The sequence below is a fragment of the Portunus trituberculatus genome, chromosome 6 (assembly GCF_017591435.1).
Source record: "Portunus trituberculatus isolate SZX2019 chromosome 6, ASM1759143v1, whole genome shotgun sequence".
Classification (NCBI taxonomy): Eukaryota; Metazoa; Arthropoda; class Malacostraca; order Decapoda; family Portunidae; genus Portunus; species Portunus trituberculatus.
Genome location: NC_059260.1, coordinates 3,641,389 through 3,660,846, shown reverse-complemented (window position 1 = coordinate 3,660,846; position 19,458 = coordinate 3,641,389). Strand labels below are relative to the sequence as shown.

General features: G+C 39.0%; 1 protein-coding gene and 1 long non-coding RNA gene across 4 annotated transcripts in view; both read right to left on the bottom strand.

Moving 5' to 3' along the window:
* LOC123517340 (limbic system-associated membrane protein-like) overlaps positions 1-19,458 on the bottom strand; it is a 198,942-nt gene that overhangs the window by 14,982 nt on the left and 164,502 nt on the right. For all 3 annotated transcript variants that reach the window (XM_045277363.1, XM_045277353.1, XM_045277343.1), the window contains 7 exons: positions 11,229-11,411; positions 8,866-8,939; positions 8,083-8,232; positions 6,511-6,654; positions 3,753-3,893; positions 2,000-2,246; positions 1,266-1,393 (listed from right to left, as the gene is read on the bottom strand). In XM_045277363.1, coding sequence (XP_045133298.1) covers positions 1,266-1,393; positions 2,000-2,246; positions 3,753-3,893; positions 6,511-6,654; positions 8,083-8,232; positions 8,866-8,925 — 870 coding nt within the window. In that variant the 5' untranslated portion in view covers positions 8,926-8,939; positions 11,229-11,411. The remainder of the gene's footprint in view (positions 1-1,265; positions 1,394-1,999; positions 2,247-3,752; positions 3,894-6,510; positions 6,655-8,082; positions 8,233-8,865; positions 8,940-11,228; positions 11,412-19,458) is intronic.
* LOC123517363 lies at positions 1,554-1,967 on the bottom strand. Its single transcript, XR_006678453.1, has 2 exons — positions 1,875-1,967; positions 1,554-1,802 (listed from the first exon to the last, which is right to left on the bottom strand). It is a non-coding gene; the product is annotated as an uncharacterized LOC123517363 (long non-coding RNA).

The window sequence follows — 19,458 nt, the reverse complement described above, 5'->3', positions numbered from 1 at the left end:
CCAACAACTACAACAACAACTACAACATCAACAACTGCAGCTACAGGACACAGTGGCGGGCGACAAGTATTGGCAATTAAGTTCAATAACGTGAAAATACAACGCGTCATCCCCCAAAGGTAATTATGAATCAGTGAAGGTAGATATGAATAACTACATACCTAAGGATGGAAAGGTGCAAAGATGAGCAGCGGCGCGTGTAGGCAAACAAAACTCACCTGCCCGGTTTACTAATTAATCTATTTTATACGTTTATGTTCTACTATTCCTGTGTCTCTTGTTTTTTTAAGGAAATCTTGATCTATTTTCTATTAGTCGACTTGTATGCTCATGCACTATTAACTATCTATGTGTCTCTCTTATCTTTCAGGACTTTTTATCTATTTTTCATTAGTCTACCTGTGTGTTTATGTTCTACAACTATTTATGTATCTGTCTCTCTCTCTCTCTCTCTCTCTCTTGTTTTTCTGAGGATTGCTTTATTTTCTGCTAGTTAATTGTGTTTATATTCTACTATGTCTCCCTCTGTCTTGTTTTTGAGGACTATTTCATTTATTTTTCTATTAGTCTACTCGTATCCTTATGTTCTACCAGCTTAAACATTACGTCTTTATTATTTTTTGAGAATTTATCATTACTCTCTATCAGTTTATTTTGTAAGGTGTGTTGCCCTGTTATTTCAAGGTTGTCTACCCTCTCAGATGACTAAAATTGTGAATGTGGCGAGGGGACAGAGTATTATCATGTACATTATGGCGGGGAAAAAATATTACGATGTTTCCTGAACTTATTAATGCCACGAATGAAAGAGAAAACTATTGCATCGAAGTTTTAATCTCTTACTAATCTGTCTGTCTGTCTGCCTGTCTGTCTGTCTTTCTTTCTGCATGTGTATTTTTACCAGTTTTTCTATTTCATCTCTTATTAGTTTATATATCTTTGTTTTTAATCTGCCTGTATATCTGCGTCTCTCTCTCTCTCTCTCTCTCTCTCTCTCTCTCTCTCTCTCTCTCTCTCTCACCATGTATTTGTATGTCTACTTCTCTCTATATCTGTTTATATATCTATCTACTGTATGTTTATGTCCGTGTCTATCTCCCTACATGTATCTATCTATCTATCTATCTACCTCTACGTTTCTCTTTTCACAGATATTTTCCTTTTTTTTATATGAGGGAAAAGTTGGCCAAGGAAAAAAAAAAAGGCCCACTTACATACCAGTCCCCTTACAGGTCTGATTAGTGTACATGCGAGGACAGACTCACCTTACGTTTCCTGTACTGCAGTCTGTACATGATGACTGGTGTGTGGCTCTCCGTCTCCCACGTGAGGGTGTAAGATCTCTTCTCCCCGCCGGCAGGACTACTGGTGAGGCGTGGCATGCGTGGGAGCCCTGCAATCACACACACACACACACACACACACACACACACACACACACACACACACACACACACACACACACACACACACACCTCTTCGTTAGATTATACGTGTTTTTATCTTATCTCATTTGCGTGTTCTATATCGTTTTCTTTTCTCTTTCGTTTTTATTTTTACTAGTTTTATCTCGTTTTCTTTTATATTTGTTTTATCTTTCATTTTTCATCTATACTTGTCTTTATCTTATCTTTTTATTCACACTTGTTTAATCTTACTATCTCATTCACACCTGCTTTATTTCATCTTTTCATTCACACCTGTTTTATCTCTCCTCTTCATTTACTCCTTTCTTAACTCACTGTCTCACTCACACCTACCTTGCCTTACCTCTCCAATCACACCTGTCTCCTCACTCACACCTGCACTTAATCCCTTTCAATTACATTCATCTTACCTTACCTCTCCAATCACACCTGTCTTCCCCCTCACACCTGCATTAAATCCCTTCTCAATTACACCTACCTATCCAATCACACCTGTCTCCCCTCTCACACCTACATCAACTCACCTTCTCAGTCACATACACTACCTAACCTCACTCACACTCTCCTCTTACCTGTCAGTCTAAGGGAGCTGTTAACGCGGCCCAAGTTACTTTCAGCGATGCAGGTGTAATTGCCGAAGTCCTCCTCCTTCACCTGTTTCACGGTCAAGGTGTGGCGGTGCAGGCCGTCGTGGGTGGACAGGTGACGGTCAGTGTTAATTGAGTGACCGCCGCGCATCCAGGTGACTTTGGGCGTTGGTCTTCCGTGCACTATACAGACCAGTTTAGCTTCATCACCTTCCCCTGTGTGTAAGATGGCCTGTGGGGGAGGCAGGGGGAGGGGCAAAGGAAGGGGGTGAATGAAGGGGAGAAATTTAGAATAGAGGATAAGGATATAAGGGAAGGTTAAGGAGGGAAAGGAGAATAGGAGAAAGGAGGAGGATTTGAGGAAGGAAGGGAAAGGATTAGGGAAAGAGGGAATGTTATGGAAATTGTGGAAAATAGGAATGAATATGGAAAAAAAGAGGAAAAAATTGGAAGAGGAAGAAATAAGGAAAAGAGAAAGAAATATGGAAAACGAGGAAGGAATATGGAAAAATAGGAAGAAATATGGAAAAAAATAGAAAGGAACATGGAAAAAAAGGAAGGAATATGGAAAAAATAGGAAAAATTAGGGAAATGAGAAAGGAATAAAGAAAAGAGCAGGAAATATGGAAAAAAGAAGGAATATGAAAAAAAAGAAGGAATATGGAAAAGGGAGGAAAGATCAGGGAAAAGAGGAAAACCAGGGAAAAAAAGAGGGAGAGAAAGTGGAAAGATAAAGGACGATTAGTATGTTTGAGGATTAAAGAAATAAGATTAATCACAAAACTTCAATTTAGAGACGAAATGTGTTGATTAAATATAAGACAATACTAAAAAACGCTACACTCTCTCTCTCTCTCTCTCTCTCTCTCTCTCTCTCTCTCTCTCTCTCTCTCTCATTCATAATACTCTCATTGCTGAACAAGTGAGATATCTACCTGTATTTTTCTCTGCTTACCTGTCCTTCCTTCAACAGGTGTTAAAAGCAACTCATTTAAGATAACCTAATTAACTGTCCATCGTAGTGACAGGTGAGACAAACGCACGAATGAGACAACTGTTACCTGTCTTCCACATGTCTTACCTGCCCTCCAATTAAACAGGTGCAAGAAAAATCGCTACACAGCTAAAAAGTTACCTGGTTATTCTAAATGAGTCAACAGGTGTGGAGGTTTTGGGATGTGGCGGGCTGACATGTGAGATGGTAAGAAGCACACCTGTCTAATCTACCACTACACCTGTTCATAATGAGAGAAACTTAAGAAAAATGTTTGAGTTATCTTTGTTCCATCTTTACTTATGAATTCAGGTGTGTACAGGTGTGAGGAATGGACTGATTGATTGATTGACTGACTGACTGACTGACTGACTGACTGAATGAATGAATGTCTAATTGACTGACTCACTCACTCACTCACTCACTGAATGAATGAATGAGTGACTAACTGATTGACTGACTAATCTAATGAATGAATAAATTAATGACTAACTGACTAACTGACTGAATGAACAATTGACTGACTAACTAAATCACTAACTACCTACTTACTGACTGACTCCTGCCTGCTTTTATATTTCCAACTTCCTATGCCTTGGCTTCATTTAAGAGGGAGATTTCAAGACATCTCTTTCTTATGGCTAACGCTCTTAGACCTGTAGGGGAACTGGCAACTAAGAGCGCCTTTTTTTAAGTCTTTGTTGCCCTTTGCCAGCTTTCCCCTCTTACTTTACAAAATCTTACCTGTTCTGTGATGATTTCTGGCGGGTACTTCACAATAACGGTCATGCTGGCAGAGGAAGGTTGACCCAGACCATTGGAGGCTGTGCAAATGTAGGTTCCCTCCACATGGCGGTCCACATTCTCCAGGGTGATACTCAGGCCCTGTGGAATGATGTGGAGCTTTACTTTCACTCAACATTCTTAAGAGGCCGCCGTGGTACAGTGGAACCATGCGTGCTTTGGGGTCCGAGGGGTCTCCAAGCGCACGGGTTCGAATCCTGTCCACGGTCCGAGTGTAGGTTGGGCTTCCTCACTCGGGGCAATGGTTTCCTAGTGGGTGGGCTTTGAGATGGGAGGTAACACAAAAAGTATCCCATTTAGCCCAGAAATTCCCGTGAAAAGCCCACATGGTATAAATAAAAAAAAAAAAAAGGTCATCTACAGGAGACTTTTTATACTAGTAGTGATGAAATTAAGTTCTTTTCTTGATTTTCTTGAGATGTTTGCGTTCATTTCGCTTTCATTAAGATTCATCAACATATACAAGACTTTTTTGTAGCAGCAGAGATGATGTTAAGTTCTTTTCTTTTCTTGAGATATTTATTTTCATTCCATATTTCTTGAGTCATCCACATATAAGACTTTCTTGTATGAAGCTAAGCCACTTTTTTTTTCTATATTTCTTAAGTCATCCATGTTCCTACGACTTTTTTTTGTACTAGTAGAGAAGAAGTTAAGCTTTTTTCTTTTTTATTCAAATGTTTACCTTCATTCCACTTTCCTTAAGAATCATCTACGTTTCTAAGACTTTTTGTATTAGCTCTTTTTTTTCCTTTTTTTGAGATATTTATTTTCATTCCATATTTCTTAAGAGTAATCCACATATAAGACTTTTTATGTACTATTAGAAGTTAAGCTCTTTTTAATTTCCATGAGATGTTCACTTTCATTCAACATTTCTTACCAGTCATTCATATTTCTAAGACTTTTTTGTATTAGCAGAGAAGCAGGTAAGCTATTTTCTAATATATATTTTTCAATGGTGTTTACTTTCATTGTACATTTCTTAAGAGTCATCCACATATATACGATCTTATTTGTACTAGCTTAGACGAAGTTAATCTCTTTTTTTGACTATTTACTTTAATTTCACGTTTCTAAGTTTAAACCACATACATTATACACATTATTTTGGTATTTTTGTGCTAGAGTCCATAAAAAATATATTGTATAAATCAGAAAGCATTTTTTTTCTATTATTTCTCTACATCACCATTTATAACACTCATGTACAATTAATATTCCAATAGTCACCACCACCATCACCACCACCTTGTTTCTCCACTCAAGACGATTCAAGTACCTCCCCTCTCCACCCCCTCACTCCACCACCTCTACCACCACCAGCAGCTTTACTCCACTTTTAGCACCGCCTCTCCATCTCTCCACTCTTCCTCCTCCTCCAAGTTCGGCAGCAAAGTTCCTGGAGGCGTTCGTATAAAGTTTTTCAAGTTTATATTCCTCTTCGTTTGCTTGTAATTGTGTGAAAAGATCGTTTGTCTCGGTGATGTAAACTTACTCCCATTCTCCTTCCTTCCTCTCTCTCTCTCTCTCTCTCTCTCTCTCTCTCTCTCTCTCTCTCTTAATCCATTCTTCCTCATGATTCTTTTCCTTCTCTTTCTCTCTCTTCTCTCTCTCTCTCTCTCTCTCTCTCTCTCTCTCTCTCTCTCTCTCTCTCTCTCTCTCTCTCTCTCTCTCTCTCTCTCTCTCTCTCATTCTCCTCGCCCTCTTCACTCTATTCCTACTTTTCCTCATATTTCTTTCCTCAAAATATCTTCTTTTCCTTTACTCTCTCCTATCCGCGTGCTCTCTGTCTTTCCTCTTACTCCTCTTCCTCTTGCATCTATCTTCTCTTTCTCTTTTTATGTTTCTCCTCTCCTTGTATTTCCTCTATCGTCTTCCTTTCCTGTTCTCTCTCTCTCTCTCTCTCTCTCTCTCTCTCTCTCTCTCTCTCTCTCTCTCTCTCTCTCTCTCTCCCTATCTCTTCTTTTATTCCTCCTTTCGCTTTTATTTCCCCTTTCCCTAACTTTTCATCCTTCCTCTTTCGTCCTCTTCTCCTTTATCCCACCTCTCCTTTCTCTTCCTTCCCTTGCCTTCATCCTTTGTACAAGACTTTCTACTTTACTCACATTTATTCTGTCCAGCTCTCTCATGCAAGGGTTAACCAGTACTCTCAATCACTCACTCCTATCTCTGGTAAACTCTGGAACTCCTTGTCTGCTTCTGTATTTTCTCTTTCCTATGACTTAAACTCTTTCAAGACACATACCTCCAATTTTTTTGTTTTTTGGGACATTTGTATACAGCCTAGCACATTTTTTTTCCTTTAACCCCTTCAGTACCATGACGCGTTTTCATATTCATTTCTGCTTACTATTTGGTGATTTTTTACAGCTTCAGAAACTCATGTGGGGATTAAAATAGTGAAGACTGTGGCCATTAATCTTCTGACCTCCATAGACCGTTCCTGATGTCAATAAAATGGCCTAATCGTACACAAATCTCAAGGTAAAAATGTGTCCCAGTACTGAAGGGGTTAACATACATCTGTCTTGCCCAAAACCACCTCTAACGTAAACAAGTGAAGTAAACAAACTAAGAAACACAAGAAAAAAAAAAAACACTAACATATGCACTACAAAAAAATACTACTGCTACTACTACTACCACTACTACTACTATTACTATTACTATAGCAAAACAGTTCCTCTTTACTCACCTCTTCTGACTGGGCGCCGGAGGGGAGGTGGCCCTTCTGACGGCTCCAGCTGATGGCGGCAGGCGGGTTTCCATCGGCACGGCACTCCAAGGTGACACTCTCTCCCTGAACCACGTGTTGTACCTCCTCACTCACGCGTTTGACCTGTGGTGGTGGTGGTGGTGGTGGTGGTGGTGGTGGTGGTGGATGGCAAATAGAGGAAGGGAGAATAAAAGTGTGAGAGAGAGAGAGAGAGAGAGAGAGAGAGAGAGAGAGAGAGAGAGAGAGAGAGAGAGAGAGAGAGAGAGAGAGAGAGAGAGAGAGAGAGAGAGAGAGAGAGAGAGAGAGAGAGAGTACTTGATTAATTTCGTTTTCTTCAAGGCTAAGGAAACTATTGAAGACAAAGCATCAAAATAAAGGTCAACAAATTTATAGATAACCCTGGGAACAATAAGGTGTATCAGTGAAAGGGTTAACTCTCAAACACCTGTCAAAACACCAATTTCTCTCTGCACTTATTGAAAAATGCATATCAATAACTTTTCAACACCTGGATAGACAGAAATACACTCCAACACACACACACACACACACACACACACACACACACACACACACACACACACACACACACACACACACACACACACACACACACGAGGAAATTAATCAGAGAAGTGGAAAATTAAGATAACTATACAATTTTACTTTCCTTTCCTCTTCCTTCTCCTCCTCCTCTTCTTCCTCTTTCTCTTCCTCTTCCTCTTCCTCCTTATCTTTATTATCTTCTCAATCATTGTACTTTATCACTTGTAAGAGCCAAAAAATCTGCTGCTGTTTTTATTCATTCTGGTGCGTTTTTTCCTTCTCCTCCTCTTCTTCTTCTTCTTCTTCTTCTTCTTCTTCTTCTTCTTCTTCTTCTTCTTCTTCTTCTTCTTCTTCTTCTTCTTCTTCTTCTTCTTCTTCTTCTTCTTCTTCTTCTTCTTCTTCTTCTTCTTCTTCTTCTTCTTCTTCTTCTTCTTCTTCTTCTTCTTCTTCTTCTTCTTCTTCCTCCTCCTCCTCCTCCTTCGCTTCTTGGCTTTTTCTTTCAGATATCCAACGATGCTTCTTTACCTTCATTCCTCCGCCTTTCATCACTCAACCCACACCTTCATCTTCCAAAGTATCTCCCCCCGTCCTCCTCCTCCTCCTCCCTTGCCTCCTCCTCCTCCTCCTTCACTTCCTCTTTTCCTACTATCTAATCCACCCCATCCTCTCTTTTTCCATATACAAACCACACTTTTTTTTATAAACTCTCCCTCCTCCTCCTCCAGTTTCCCTCTCTATTCCTTCTTTTACCTCCTTTACCCTCTCCCTCTCCTCTCATCTTCCATACACAAACTCTCATTCATCACACTTCTCTCATCTTAAAGCAAATCTCAATCACCTTACAATCTCTCCCTCCTCCAGTTTCCCTCTCTCTTCCTTCCTTCCTTTACCTCCTTTTACCCTCTCCCTCTCCTCTCATCTTCCATACACAAGGCTCTCATTCACCACACTTGTTCTCTCAGTCACCTTTTACCTTCACCTAATTAAGCCTCCACCTGTCCTCACCTTAGCCTGGTACTCCACGTTTAAGGTGTGGTTCACTTCAATGGCAGGTGAGGTCTCAATTCTGCACACGTAGTTCCCAGCGTGATTCCTCCTCACGTTACTCAGGGTGAAGGAGTTGCCCTCTTTCACCATCTTTATCTTTGGTCTTAGCTGTGGGAGAGAGAGCTTCAGTGTTAGTTTAGGTAAGGTGTGGTGAGGTGAGGTGAGTTGAGTTGAGGTAAGGTAAGGTATTGTAAGTATGGTATGGTATGGTATGGTGAGATGAGGTTAGGTAAGGTTAGGTTAGGTAAGATAAGGTACAGTGTGGAAAGGTACGGTATATAAGGTACAGTAAGGTTAAGATTAATTTAGGTTAGGTCAACGTTAAGGTTAGTGACGAGAGTGAGGGAGGCAGGAGTGATGTAGTGTGAAGTATATAATGGAGGCCACTGAAGGGAACACAGATAAAAGAAAGTAAACTCCCACACTCTACTTCTGCTTCTGTGTTTCCTCCAGCCTGCGACGTGAACGGTTTCCAAAGAGGAGCATCAAAACACCTCAGAAAATACACCACTCCCACCCCTCTCTCTCTCTCTCTCTCTCTCTCTCTCTCTCTCTCTCTCTCTCTCTCTCTCACATACTCACATTTTCTTTAGAGGATTCGCATTTCAACGTTAAACAATGTAAAGTAAATAAGGCAAAAATAAATAAATAGACAAATAAATAACTAATGCTGGACAGGGCGAAGGAGAATATAGACCAAGACTTCTGACTCTACATTCACAAACACAAGGATTTACTCACCGCTTGATCGCCAACAAAGAGAAGTAGGTGCTCTCCATTGGGATCAAAATACTTGAACATGAGCACCTGATCACCTGAGGGAAGAAAACGGAGTGAAACAGGTGAGATAACCCTTTCACTTTAACCCCTTCAGTACAGGAACGCAATTCTACCTTGAAGTTTGGGTATAATTAGGCGATTTTATTGACATTAGGATTGATCTATGAAGGTCAGAAGATTAATGGTCACAGTCTTCACTATTTTTATTCTTACAAGAGTTTCTAAAGTTGTCACTAAATGGTACAACAGAATGAATAGGAAAACGCGTCATGGTACTGAAGGGCTTAAAATGAACCATTCACAACACTAAGGTCCGTATTCAGAAACGCTTTGCTTTCTCACCACGATTATTAACAGGATTTTCAAGAGTGTTTCTACAGTTAATAATGTAATGTTTTTTTTTTTTTTACCATGTGGGCTTTTCACGGGAATTTCTGGGCTAAAGGGGGTACTTTTTGTGGTACCTCCTATCTCAAAAACCCACCCGCCAGGAAACCGCTAGGAAGCCCAACCTACACTCTGCCTCTAGAATCGTAACACCTTGAAAAAAAAAAAAAAAAAAAAAACTCGTGTAAATTTAGATAAAGCCTTTTGAAATAGTGGAGGTGAAGCACAGAAGCATTTGAGAATACGAACAAATGAGAACATGGTATAAATAATAATAAAAAAAAAAAATGCAAGCCTTTTTTTTAAGTACATACAAAAAAGAAGAGATTAAGTAAAGAATATATTTTGTAACTTCTAGCACAGGAGAAGGATAAAAGTGATAATGTTCTGGTGGATAAAGACCAAAGGAAGGATGTGCCAAGGGAATGCTGAGTTATAGTTCAGGAAAATAAAAAGGTTAGTGATAAGATAACTTTTCAATCTTTCATCTCAAATTCAAACCTTTTTTTTTTTTTTTTATAATTTCTAGCACTGGAGAATGATAAAAGAGATAATGTACAAGTGGATAAAGACTAAAGGAAGGATATTGAAAGAAAAATGAGACTCTAAAGTTATAATAAGGATGATAGAATAAATATAATGAGATGAGAGTAAACAAAAGATGGAGAGTGGAAGAATTTAAAGTGGAACAGGTGGAAATTAAAGTAAGAATGAAAGAGTAATAAAATGAAGAAGAGAGATGTAGAAGGTGACAAGCAGAAACAAAAAAGCAACTTAGATGATGAACGAAAGGTAAATGCATGAAAAAGAAAATACGACACAAATAAATGAAAGTGAAGTAGAAACAATGATAAACCACGAGGCAAATGTTGATAAAATGAAGATGAGAAGAGAAAAAAGTCGAAATGAAGATAAAACTATAAAAAAAAGTAAAAAAATAAAACAGGAATGAATGCGACACGGAAAGAGGTGATACATTAAAAAGAAAAAGACAAAAAAAAAACAAATGGCAAAGATTAAAACAAATTGAGGCAAAGAGGTGACGAAATAAAGATAAAAATAATAAATCAAAACAAATGCAAAAGAAAAAAAGGTGACACGGAAAAAAAAGAAAGACGATTACATAAAAAAATTAATAAATAAAACAGGAATGAATGCGAGACAAAGAGAACGAATCAAAAAGGAAAAAAAAAAAAATGGAAGAGAAAACATGACAAAAAAGGGAAACACGAAAAAATAAAGACGATTACCACTAAAAATCCTCTTCATGTTAGACTTCAATTCCTTATCATCACCTTAAGAGGAAAAAAAAAAAAAAAAAAGAATAGATCCTAAGTAATTATTCTTGATTTTCCTGAGTGAAAAATATTAAGAGTGACTTTTAATCTTCCTTTGAGAGACCAGAAAGTTTTGCAATTACTATAAAGAGAACTGACGAGAAGGCAAGAAAAAAAAAAAACACGTCACGATTACAGTATTTTTCCTAATCAACAGAGAGAGAGAGAGAGAGAGAGAGAGAGAGAGAGAGAGAGAGAGAGAGAGAGAGAGAGAGAGAGAGAGAGAGAGAGAGAGAGAGAGAGAGAGAGAGAGAGAGAGAAACATACAAAACACGGTCCTATGCAAGATATACAGATGAAAACACACACACACACACACACACACACACACACACACACACACACACACACACACACACACACACACACATAAAGCAAGACCCTAGATAGACAAACTTACACATTTAAAACAGTAGTAGTAGTAGTAGTAGTAGTAGTAGTAGTAGTAGTAGTAGTAGTAGTATAGAGACAGTAGTAGTAAAATAACAATGAACTAACCAAAAACACACAATAAATAAATAAATAAATAAATAAATAGATTAATAAATAACACCCAAAAATTAATCAAAACCACCACCACCACCACCACCACCACCTTACCTTGATTCTCCACTTGGCATGGGAAGGTGATCTCCCCTCCAACTTCTACAGAGAACACCTGGCCCTTGGAGGTGAAGGAGGGCTTAAGGTGAGTAACCAGGTACTCTTCATCGTCACTGCTCACCTCATCACCTATTTCACTGTACACATAGTCCTCGTAGTATATCTCCTCCGACCCGATTACTGAAAGAGAAAGAGAGTTAGAATTAGTACGTGTTAGGAATCTTTGGTAGTGATCCACACCTGTTGATTCAAATGACTTCTTCCTGTATACTTTTACCTGCAAGTCATATTTCAGTTGATTATCCTCTCTTTCTTTTCCACTGTCTATACACTGCTTCTCTATTAAAAGGCACGTCTCAATGAATTATCTTGTTATCTTTCATTTCTACAATCTCTATACACTCCTCCTCTGTTTCAAGGCACGTCATTTCAGTGGATTTTCTTCCTAGACTGAAGTGATTATGTACCTGTATATTCCTGTACATTTTTACCTGCAGCCTCATTGGTTATTACCTGTACAAACTTAGAAGGTACACAGTCAAATTACTACTCAGGTATTCTCAAGTTATGAGTCTTTGGTTGTGTTAATTTCAAAGAGGTTTTTATTGGGTGTGTGTTTGTAGTGGTTGTGTTACTGTGTTGAGTTGTGTGTGTTTGTGTGTGTGTAGTACTGTTCTAGCTACGTGTTCATTCATAAGTGTAGTATATATTCCTTTTTTTTTTATTATCTTTTGGTATAGTCTTAATTTCAAAGGGGGCTTTTAATTGGTGTGTGTTTGTAGTGGTTGTGTTTTTGTGTGTGTCTTGTGTTGTTGTGTTGCTCTTCAGTACCATGACGCGTTTCTAATTTCATTCTACTTACTATTTGGTGATTTCCTACAGCTTCAGAAACTTATGTAGGGATTAAAATAGTGAAGACTGTGGCCATTAATCTTCTGACCTCCATAGACCCTTCCTAATGTCAAGAAAATGGTCTAATCGTACACAAATCTCAGGGTAAAAATGTTTCCCAGTATTGAAAGGGTTAAGGACGTGTGTGTGTGTGTGTGTGTGTGTGTGTGTGTGTGTGTGTGTGTGTGTGTGTGTGTGTGTGTGTGTATGTATGTGTAATATATATATATATATATATATATATATATATATAATGTATATTATACTATATATATATATATATATGTGTGTGTGTGTATATATATATATATATATATGAGTATGTGTGTGTGTGTGTGTGTGTGTGTGTGTGTGTGTACTTCTCAGCTACGTCTATTAAAAAAGTGAAGTATATATTCTTTCTCTTACGAGTGTGTGTGTGTGTGTGTGTGTGTGTGTGGAGGGCAGGTGGCTGATTGACTGACTGATTGATTGACGAACTAATTACCTGACTGGAAGGATGGATAACTGACTGACTGAAAGGATGACTGACTACCTGACTGACTGAAAGGATGACTAACTGGGGGAAAGGATGACTGGCTACTTAAATGACTGAAAGGATGACTAAATACCTGACTGATTGAGCGGAAGGATGACTGGAATACCTGACTGATTGAGCGAAAGGATGACTGAATACCTGACTGATTGAGCGAAAGGATGACTGAATACCTAAATGACTGAAGGGATAACCGCCTGTCTGCCTGCCTGCCTGCCTGCCTGCCTGTCTGAGTGAATGACTGGTTGGATGGCTGGCTAATTCCTAATGTGCTTGGCCGCTCAGCCCTGGACAGCGGTGGCTCGCGTCCCTTGCTTCAGGATTCAACAAGTTAATTTGCAAGTTTAGTGAGTTACAGAGTTACCTGTCACGTGCCGCACAGGTGACAGGTACCAGGTAGATATTACTTCCTCGAGAAATAGAAAAAAGAACGTTACTAAATAAATAAGATTGATAACCTGAAATTCCACTTAAATTTTTCAGTACCATGACGCGTTTCCATATTCATTCTGGTGACTATTCGGTGATTTTGTACAGCTTCAGAAACATATGTGGAGGATTAGAATAGTGAAGACTGTGGCCATTAATATTTTAGCTTCCATAGACCCTTGGTAATGTCAATAAAATAGTCTAATCATACACAAAAGGTAAAAAATGTGTCCCAGTACCATGACGCATTTCCATATTCATTCTACTTATTATTTGGTGATTTTATACAGCTTCAGAAACACATGTGGGGGATTAGAATAGTGAAGACTGTGGCCATTAATCTTCTAACCTCCATAGACCCTTGGTAATGTCAATAAAATGGTTTAATCGTACACAAAACAAGGTAAAAAATGTGTCCCAGTACTGAAGGGGCCAAAACACGACCAAAATACACACACAAAAAGATGTAAGTACTAGTAAAGCTCAGAATGGAAGATAGAAAAAAAAGAGAAAAGCGAAAGAAATGCAAGAAAGAAGTTACGATTCAACTCAACCCAACGAAGCACGACCTGTGAAAAAAATATTATGAAGTGCTCAAGTTGGACAAAACGAAGTGAAACGGTGACATCAAAGAGACTACCTTCTCCTCCCCTACACCATCCCCTCCCTCCTCTTCCTTCCCCTTTCCACCAAGCACACTACCACCAGCATGTATGTTCGTTCGTACGTCTTATTTTCACAGTCCCATTTTGCCCTGAGTCGATTCGCACGCCGCCGTCCCAGTCGAGTCTTTGGCAAACAGGTCCCAACATTCCCACAATTAATAAGTGTTACTCCAAAAATCGCCGCCATCTTGCGCCCGATGCCTGGATCCCGTTTTCGTCCTCGCAAATAATACTTCGTCGTTTTCGTTCGAAGCTCCATGTTAAAGCGAAAGTGCGGGTGGAAATGGTGGAGGAAAGTGGAGGTAAGTGGAGAGAGAGAGAGAGAGAGAGAGAGAGAGAGAGAGAACAAAGCGTTTCTATAAAATACAGGTCTCTCTCTCTCTCTCTCTCTCTCTCTCGACTATTTCTAAACGTCGCGGAGATGATTAGCCAGGTTCTCAAGAGGGTGTCTCTGTTTAATCATGTAGAAATGGTGTTAATCTGTCACTACAACCACAAAAACACTCTTCAAAACATATGTCACTTCAACTAGAAGCTTTTAATTAAAATGTAGCTGAGAGAGAGAGAGAGAGAGAGAGAGAGAGAGAGAGAGAGAGAGAGAGAGAGAGAGAGAGAGAGAGAGAGAGAGAGACGCACCACCACCACCACCACCACCACGACAGTTCCACACGTATATTTTTCAATTCCTGTCCAGTTTTGATATTAAAAGCGCCGTGGCGTAAAATATGCATGACAGTGGAACATTTAGGGTGCGCTGGCAGGCTCGTAAAGGGTGAAGGAGACGAGCAAAGGGAGGATCTGCTAACATGGTGGTGACTTTAATCCCTTTTTTCCCTTTAACAACACTTGGTCTGTTATTTGGTTGCATCATTTAATTACTAACGCCTCGAGTCATCTTGTTCTAAAGCCACTTTGATATGATGAAATTGCAATATCTGTTTTTTTTTTCATTTTTATTTTCTTGTAAATGCTTGTAACTTTATCATGTATCAATTATTTATTATTATTTTGTTCTAAAGCCATTTTGATATGAGAGAATTGTAATATCTTTTTTTTTTTTTGTAAATGCTTATAATTTTATCATGTAACAATTTTGTGGCATGCTATTAGCCACATCCTTCTCTAATTACTAATCACTCTTTGTTCTACAGCCACCTTGATATCAGAATTGTAATATATATTTTTTTTTCTTGTAGAGAGAGCCTTGACTTCATTTAAGAGGGAGGTTTCAAGACAGTTGTCCCTCATCCTTTGGCTAATTCTATCGACTCTATAAGGATATCATCGACTGAATGGGCTTTTTTTTTTTTTTGTTGCCCTGACCAGTCCTTTCTTGCATAAAAAAGATGCTTATAACGATTTCATTATCAACTGCGTGGCCTGTTATTCGATACATCCATCTTTAATTACTAATCACTCTTGATCTATCTTCTTCTACCGCCTTGAATCTTTACACTGAATAGAAATTGCAATATCTTTTCTATTTAATCCTCTTTTTTTTTTTTTGTAGATGCTTATAACGCTTCATGTATTAATTCTGTCATGTTTTGTAATGCAGGGAACGGTTAATCTTACTTCGCTCGGTGATGAGGAAAAAAATAATGTCTGAGCAGCGGAAGGAAGCAAATCAACTGGTGGTGAAAAGTAAAAGAGACAAATAAAAAGTGAGATTTAACAGTAGAGTCAGCATTTCAGTCCCTCTCTTCTACTGCGAGACTGAAACCGTGTAAGCTTTCATTTGGTAGTAGAGCAGAAAAAAAGGCAAGGCAAAAAAGAGACAAGAGAGCGAATACTACTACTAAAAATACAAATAATGATAAAAAGTAAGTTTGGTAAGAAATAAGAGACATAAGAGGACACGTTAACCCCTTCAGTACCATGACGCGTTTCCATATTAATTCTGCTTACTATCTGGTGGTTTTATACAGCTCCAGAAACTTATGTGGGGGATTAAAATAGTGAAGACTTTGGCCATTAATCTTTCTGACCTCCATAGACCCTTCCTGATGTCAATAAAATCGTCTAATCGTGCACAAATCTCAAGGTAAAAATGTGTCCCAGTACTGAAGGGGCTAAGAGATCTGATATTGTGGCCACTTAGTCTAGTCTGCCCTTCACCTCTAAAAATAATACAAGATTCTAAGTGACGGAAGCAAAAATGTAAGTGGCAGTAAGAGACGAGGTGACGAGAATCTACTGTAGGTAAAAGGATAAACTGGAACAACAGCCACTTAAACCCTTTCTTTCTCCTCCTCTATGGCTGAGAATAATTCAATAAGTGGTAGTAGGAGTGAGTAGTTAGTAGCGGTAGTAGTAGTAGTAGTAGTAGTAGTAAGAGATATACTAGCACAAGGGCCATTTAAGTCTACCCTTGTACTTAAAAATAATACTGAAAAAAGATAATACAAGCTTCGAAGTGAAAATAGTACACACTAAGTTGTCGTAAGAGGCGTGACAAAGAGAACAAGGCAAGAGCAATAATAATAATAATAGTACAAGGTCTTTCACCACGACTATTTTCCAAGGCCACAGAGATAATTAGCGGGGTTTTCAAGTGTGTTTCTCCAGTTAATGAAGAAATCTTACTCATCTGCCTCTAGAACCATAAAAACTTCATTAAAAACACTCTTCTCTCTCACCAAGACTGTTTTCCAAGGCCACAGAGATAATTAGCGTGGTTTATAAGAGTGTTTCTCCAATTCACAATGTAGAAATCTTGCCACTCTGCCTCTAGAACCATAAAAACACCTTAAAAAAACTCGTGTAAATATAAATAAGAGCTTCTGAAAGTGGAGGTGAAGAATAGAAGTGTTTGAGAATACACGCCAAAGAAAACTAGAGATAGGCAAAAAAAAAATAAAATAGTAATAGTAAAGGTCAATGGTAGTAAAAAGCGAGGCAAAGAGAAGGCAAGAGAGAGACTATAATGGTCACTTATCCCCTTGCTTTGCCCTTCTCTTGCCTGGAATGACTAAGTGGCAAGGCAGGGCAAAGGAGAGACGTAAAGAGAATGTTCACAAGCGCGACGGACCAGATATACCTTAGTCCTGTGTTAATCCAGTAAGTACAAGTATCAAGACACGGTAATGGAGACGCGGGGAGAGTCAAGGAGGCAAGGGGAAGGGTAACTGTAGAATATAAGACAAAATAAGCCACATGGACACGGTACAGTGATTCTCTTTAAGAACATCTCAAGACGCTTTTAATCCCTTCAGTATCATGACGTGTTTCCATATTGTTTCTACTTACTAATGTCAATAAAATGGTCTAATCACTCCCAAACCCTCCTTTCCATATTCATTCTGGTTGGTTGGTGATTATATACAGATTCAGTAATTTATGTGGGGTGGGAGATTAAAATAGTAAAGACTGGCCATTATTCTTCTGACCTCCATAGACCGTTGCTAATAAAATCGTCTATACCTAGAAATCAAGGGAAAGATGAGCCTCAGTATTGAAAGGGTTAAATTTTCCATCATTCTCTAGTCATCTCTTTTACGTAGCACCTCAGTAGACCTTTTCATTTTCCCACTGCTGTTTAGTCGCCTTCTATCTACATGTAAAAGAAATCTGTATGTATATCAGCAGCTTCCTTGGCAAACACACCATGAATTACTATCAATACTATTATTATTGTTGTATTCCTAGTCTTCATCACGTCACAGAGAGAGAGAGAGAGAGAGAGAGAGAGAGAGAGAGAGAGAGAGAGAGAGAGAGAGAGAGAGAAGAGCTAAGACGCTAAATTCAACACTACAAGTCACCAAACTCTCACTTTTCGCTAACTCTACGTCTCCATGAATGTTTGAAGCGCAAGACGTTGAATCATTCCTGAGTGTTGAATGCTGGTCCGGTCCTTGCCTCCCTGCAATGTTCATGACCTACAAATGTCACTGCGATGAATTCAGTCCCCCGTGCATTAATATCAACTGTTCGCCACGTGCACTGCCTCCGCCGCTTGTCCAGTGTTCGGCACGGTCAAATGCCACCACAGCGCCATGTACGGATCGAAAAATAAAATAAAATAAAAAAGACAAAAACCAGCGTGGTATTTAGTGATCGAGTAAGAGTTCTTTTTTGTGTTATATAATTTGTTCAGGAAGTAAAGGGAATATTTTTGCTTTAAATGTCACTGCGAATGTTGTGTTTATTATTGTTAAGGGTTTGTTCAGATTGTTGGCTGGTGTGAGAGAGAGAGAGAGAGAGAGAGAGAGAGAGAGAGAGAGAGAGAGAGAGAGAGAGAGAGAGAGAGAGAGAGAGAGAGAGAGAGAGAGAGAGAGAGAGAGAGAGAAACCTTAACTTATTAAAAAAAAAAAAAAAAAAAAAAAAAGAGAAAACAAGAAAAATAAATGTACCAATCATTTTTCCATCACTTACTACCATTACTCATTATTACGATCATTTTCACCACAACAACAAACAATGAAGACCCGAACAAGCCCATGACCAATTAATTTATAACCTCCACGGCTTCCTTTCCCCAACAGGCAATGCGATATGGGGGTCACACCTGTTAAAAAACGGGAAAAAAGAAGAAAAGAGCCAAATACACTCACATATACATAAAAATTAAATCAAAACGAACAAAGACGAAAAAATCTTTAAATACACAACTCCATCCCTCCCTCCCCAACCCTCCAGCTATACACCCACCCCCTTTCACAGCCGCCTAGTCCCCCATCCTACCCAGCAACCTCTCCGATCATTTGAAGGCCGGGTAAATTCGGTTACTGGAAAGTGTAAGGTCAGTTCATCCCAGTGCGAGAGAAACCGGAGAGAGAGAGAGAGAGAGAGAGAGAGAGAGAGAGAGAGAGAGAGAGAGAGAGAGAGAGAGGGGAGAATGAATATAGACCTTGCTACTTCACGTTAAACTAGGCATAGGTACACACACACACACACACACACACACACACACACACACACACACACACACACTTGCATGGATTCCTACCTTTCTTTGTTCTATGTTTAATTCAGTGTGACGTAAATTTTTCTCACTTTTTTTTGTTCTTTCGATTAAAAAATATACAAAAAAATCGTGACGTTTCTTTATTTTTCATTCTTCTTTTCTTGTTTGGGTTGTTCATCTCTTCTTATTTCTTTATTTTTGCTTTGTTGACTTTGTTCTTGTCCTTCTTGTCCTTCTCTTCTTCTGTTCTTCTTGTTCTTCTGTTCAGTGTGTGTGTGTGTGTGTGTGTGTGTGTGTGTGTGTGTGTGTAATACCGACTTGTAGCAACGATAATGATGATGATAATGATTCTAATTTGTACGTCGTTATGAAAGGGTTCAAACTCTGTCTATAACGAAGCTTCGAAAGGCAACACAAAGCGAATCAAAGAATCATTCGAGACAGAACGAACCAATTAAATAAATGCACACTAATAAAAGAAAGATAGTCTCTCTCTCTCTCTCTCTCTCTCTCTCTCTCTCTCTCTCTCTCTCTCTCTCTCTCTCTCTCTCTCTCTCTCTCTCTTCGCGCCGCGTCTGACTGATAAAGGAAAGAGAGAGGGAGAGGGAGAGGGAGAGAGAGTGTTTGTGTGGGAGAGCTCATTTCTCACTCTCCTTCACTTGCTAAAGAACTTCCATGTACTACAACTGTTTGGGTATTGATCTCTCTCTCTCTCTCTCTCTCTTGAGTCACGGTGCTGGTATCGGTATGTAATGAGTTTGGTGTGTGTGTGTGTGTGTGTGTGTGTGTGTGTGTGTGTGT